This window comes from Vespa velutina, chromosome 25, assembly GCF_912470025.1.
Source record: "Vespa velutina chromosome 25, iVesVel2.1, whole genome shotgun sequence".
NCBI lineage: Eukaryota > Metazoa > Arthropoda > Insecta > Hymenoptera > Vespidae > Vespa > Vespa velutina.
The window spans coordinates 2,767,474-2,772,746 of record NC_062212.1 but is presented as its reverse complement, the minus strand read 5'-3'; the positions used below and the strand labels follow the sequence as shown (position 1 = coordinate 2,772,746).

At 39.2% G+C, this 5,273-nt stretch overlaps 1 protein-coding gene across 1 annotated transcript; it reads left to right on the top strand.

Annotated features, from left to right (window-relative positions):
* The first annotated feature begins 602 nt into the window (after window positions 1-602).
* On the top strand, window positions 603-2,914 carry LOC124957434. Its single transcript, XM_047514502.1, has 2 exons — window positions 603-971; window positions 1,057-2,914. Exon 2 carries the CDS (start codon window positions 1,120-1,122, stop codon window positions 2,428-2,430), a length of 1,311 nt encoding a protein of 436 aa, XP_047370458.1. The 5' UTR covers window positions 603-971; window positions 1,057-1,119; the 3' UTR covers window positions 2,431-2,914.
* Window positions 2,915-5,273: the final 2,359 nt, after the last annotated feature.

Genomic DNA, 5,273 nt, shown 5'->3' with positions numbered 1-5,273 from the left:
AATATGTAAGTTCGGAGCGCCTAAGGCAATACTCACGGATCAAGGATCAAATTTCTTAAGTACCCTACTGCGAGCCATAGCGCGTAAATTTAAAATAAAGCAATACAAAACTACAGCCTTCTACCCACAGTCCAACGGATCACTAGAAATATCATATCATGTCTTAATCGAGTACCAGAAGCAATTCACGGACAAGGAAAAGGATTGGGACGAATGGGTAGATACGGCTATCTTTTCGTATAATACAAGTGTACATGAGAGAACTCGATACACGCTCTATGAGCTGGTCTTCGGAAAACTAGCTAGAGTTCCAGCCTCAGACCCACCTTTGGACGATGAAATGGACAGGACATACTTACAATACTACGAGAATCTAATAAATAAAATAAATAGAACACAAGAGGTAGCACGACAAAATTTGATGAGATCCAAGGAAATATCAAAAAGATATTATGACAAGAAAGCAAGACCGTTAACTTTAAGGGAAGGGGATAAGGTGTTTTTATTAAAGGAACCTACTAACAAATTCGGCAACCAATATACAGAACCTCATCAGATTTTAGAAATACTTCCTCGTAATAATGTCAAATTATCAATAGGAAAGCCTACTAGGGTAGTGAATGTTAATAAGTTAAGAATATCTAAAATGAGATAGGTTAAGGTGATTGTTTTGCAGAAACCATGGGGCTTCTCGGCATTTTAATAACAACATTAGGAATCATCAGCAAATGTTTCTGCTTGTTGGGGTACGACTGTGGGGGAGAATCAACAAACATGACGACCATTTCACTATTGGACACGGGGGAAAGTAATATCCCGTCGCATGCACCCAATGCTACAGAAGTCTATATTCAGCTTCTACAGTTAGCAGAGTACGATCATACACACGTACACCAATGCCGAGTGGAGATCGACAGAACAATCTATTATTGTGGAATGTCTTCACACGTGTCAGCTGATCAAAATGGAAGGTGAATATACCTAATGGATTTAACAGCTGAAGCATGCAAGGCCATATTCAACACCAGTATCATGGGGATAACACCAACCCTATAGGTATCAGGTTTGCGGGCCAATGCCACCGAGTATCGGAGTGCCACGGTGGCAGGATCGATTTTAATGGACGGCAAGTGTTTTGGAACACAATACGCCGATCCGTACAGCACGTGGGACAATGTAGTGGTGCAAGCATCGATAAAGATTAACATCAAGGAATATTATGGTACTGTGAAGATAACACAAAACAATGTAATCCTGAGTAAAGGTGAAGTGTGCGTATTCACGGATGGAATGTGTATCACCGATGAGGAAGGAAATGCGTTTTGGTCAACCAGACTGGAGTCGTCATGTAACTTCGATAATTACAAGGTGTTATATGAAGGACTTACGACCAAATTAAAAGCTATGGGGAATACGGAAGTATACCCAGACATATACACTATTACGACTCAAGACGTCACATTCACTTTGGAAAAAAGAGAGGAGCATCATCTGTGTGGTTATACGCTACTACTCAGCGAGCATTCAAAGTTATTTATTCTAGAGACACAGAAGGGAAGGACCTTCGCGTCAAAAGCAAAATTATCGGTCGAAAACCTCGATCTATTCGCCTACGTCAACTCCAAATTTGTCTACCTCGAAAAGCACATAAGAACGCAAATGACAGCTCTATACAGTGACGTAATTAGGCAAAAGTGCGAACTGGATAAGCAGGTCCTTAAGAACGCTTTGGCATTAGCGACCCTTCGCCCAGATCGCTTATACAATCATGAAGGCAGCGGGGTACATGGCTGTAACTGTAGGAGAAGTTATTCACATAGTGAAGTGTACACCCGTCCCAGTCAGCATAAGGCTATCAGAAGAATGTTACCACGAATTACCTGTAACAGTCTTTACCTGACACCAAAATCGAGAATATTGGTAAAGACAGGTACCATAAAAGAATGCAACGCTGTATTACCATCCATGTACTACTTGGAGGGGAATTGGTACAGGCTGACACCGAAGCTTGTGGAGGTACTCCCTCCCCAAATACTCCAACCATTGACCAAGCTGGCATGGAAATACACCAACACAAAAAACTTAATGACAAGCGGAATTTATAAGCACCAGGACTTAGGCAACTTACGAGATCATATCATGTTTCCTGCAGAGAGACCTGGACTTCCAAATACAATTGCCAGGGGAGCTACAGGACACCGAATCCCACCCAACACCGTTTCGATGTATAATTTATTGGGAGAAGCAGACATCAATAAGATTACGGACAGCGCAATCTCGAAACTGTGGCAAGGCTTTTTAGCATTTGGATCAGCCAGTGCTGGAATGATCGGACTGTTTATTTTAATCAAAAGTATAAATTATGTGTCGACGCCATTATCAGAGGATATGTGCTACATACGGTCTATGGATGAAGCCTACATCTGCTAGGAGCCATCTAGAATTCGTTGACACACCTACTCCTTCATCTGGGACGATCGGAGAAACAAGACGAAAAGAAAACAACAGAGAGTGACGGAAACAACGATGCCATCAAAGTAAGAGTGGACGACCCAACGGATGATGCTACTCCAACACCCGCAATCAGGGGAAGCTCGAGATACTCAATTTTTGAAAGCATCCTAGCAGCTCGTAAAAACAAGTCGTCAGAAATAGAAATTTCCTAACGACTCAATTAGATGAGGAGGTGTCACGTCACCATGTGACGACGTGTGTTACCCAAAGCATCTCTAAATAATAGAATATAAATAACAGAAATGCTAATCCTAATCGGTAATCTTATTGTCGATAGTTCTACTGTAGGTAAGCCTACCATCGGTAATTCCACTGTCGGTAAACTTCCGTAGGTAAATCTATAGTCGGTAACCCCATAGTAAATAAACACATCTTAGAAATATTAACAAGATTGATGATTCGCTATCAATACTAAAAAAAGAAACACTATTGTTAAATAAGACTCATTTAATTTATAAATGAAAGAGCGTATGTTAGAATAAAAAGTTAATAAACAAATCGAATAAAAATAAAAGGATAAGATTTAAAATACGAACTACTATAAAATCAACAATATATATACACCCTCACCCACATATAAACAATTAATAATAAATTGGTAATGTTGAGAAACATTATATTGCATAGTTATTAAGAAATAATTATTATTAAAGATGACAATAATTATTAATATATTATTAAAATCTTCATGTATTCACAATGGTACGAATTACTACAAGGAATTTGTTAACAAAAAATATAACATTATAATTTCTTAATATAAAATAATAAAGATGAAGCGACAAGTCCAAGAAATTCTTATCACGAATGGCAAGACTACATGCAGTGATAGCCGCATTCTAAAGATTAAAGGATTCCTGGAATTACACCCGGTGATAACCGCATTCCAGAGGCTAAGGATTCCGAGAACTACATCCGGTGGTAACCGCCCTGGGAACTAAGAAATTCCAAGAACTGCTGCATCCAGTGATAACCGCATTCCGGAGGCTAAGAATTCTCGGAACCACATCCGGTGATAAGCGTCGACTGGTAGCAATTCCCAGAAAGGCGACGAAGGAATGCTTACACCGCATCACGCCACGTCTTTCCCACGGGCAATGCCTTCGCATGTAGGCGGCAAGTATGAGCGGCGCACGTGCGCAGCAACACCATCTGGGAGTCGACCAAGTGGGAGAGCAGCGACGCAGCAGCCGGTTTTCATCCGTCGCTCAACTCGATCAGCAGCAAAAACTTCAGCTCCGCGCTTAAGAATTATGAAGATAAATCAACTTAATATTGTACTTAGAAAAAGTAGATAGATCTATTGGATACTCTTACTATTATTACCTTACGCTTTATAGGCAGTTACGTTTTCAAGCGCGAATGTTTTGTTAAGCAAGTATACAAGGTTATAACGACAGAATATATTTTTCTTTCCTACCGGTTAAATCGGTGAAGTTGTAAGTCGTACACGAGTTAAAATAATAAAATAACCGCGTATCGCGAGTTTCGCGTAATAATACATATATTTAGTGTATCTTTAGTGTTCATTAAATAGTTATTGTTAAATTGTGGTGCTACTTCTCTTTCCTTCCATCGACCATCGATCTTTCCATCCGTACATCTAAGGAAATATCAGATCTTTGAATTAGTTCTATCCAAGGGGGAGAATTTCAGTCCAGGCTATAGGAACATCGATTTTGCGTTAACGCACTAACATCCTTCATTGTCTTGGGAAGTCTTGGCAGCAACGGTAATTCAGCACGCATATAGTGGCTTTAGTCTACATCAAAGAAGCGGACGGTTTTCTATGCAGCAGCCTTTCTTCGAGCAAAAAGAATTATTTATTCTCAATCCCGAGTCTTTGTACCAAAACGAGGGGAGTCTGCAAGGTTAGAGTAGAAGGTTTAGGCCTCGACCTGACCGTATTAGCAGCTCACAATTAAAATTCTTTTTTTTTGTTTTCGCCCATCTGGAACGTAACAGTTTCTTTGTAGAGAAGCTTATTTTCGTTTATTACCTCACCTTGCCTATTCAAGTTATTATATATATATATATATATATATATATATATATATATATATATAAAGAAAGTATACTTTCTTTAGGTAGATTTGCCCCGCCCTTCCTTTGTCTTTTGTTAACTACAAATTCTTTTGTTATCTACAAATCGAGCCGTGAAGATTTTGGGAGAGAAACGGGCAGTAAGAAAGAGAACGCCACGAGAGAAGTAGCACGAGAGTGTAGTGTGAAATTTAACCAATGTAAATAATAAACGTAAATTGTCGTTTCTTTTGTTAGAGAAACATATTTTCGTTTATTACCTCATCTTGCCTATCCGATTTATTATATATATATATATATATATATAACTAACACAATTATATGACACATTCGAGCCCAATATAAAGGGAGTCTCTATTATCACAAAATAACACCATTATAGAGCACACAATAGCAATAGGTAATAAATATGTAAGCGATACAATAAGGAGAGGAAAAGAAAACTAAAAAAAAGTTATAGAAAGCGATGCCGAACTCTGAGAGAAGTAAAAGGGACCTAGGAGCTCAAGGAATTCGAAGAAGCGAAACTACCGCTCGACGTACGTGCTCTTCGGATGGAAATATCTAAAATTTCGTCCCTACAAAGCGACGCCAAACTCCGCAAAGGAGCAGAAATCCAAAGAAGTAAGAAAACAAAACCACCATCCGTCGTACGTATTATCCGCATAGGTATCTCCAAAATTTCCATTCCCAACACGGGACAACGGTAGCGGCAG

What these genes read in the sequence shown, in the direction of transcription:
- LOC124957434 (XM_047514502.1), top strand. Translation starts at nt 1,120, where the DNA reads ATGGACGGCAAGTGTTTTGGAACACAATACGCCGATCCGTACAGCACG.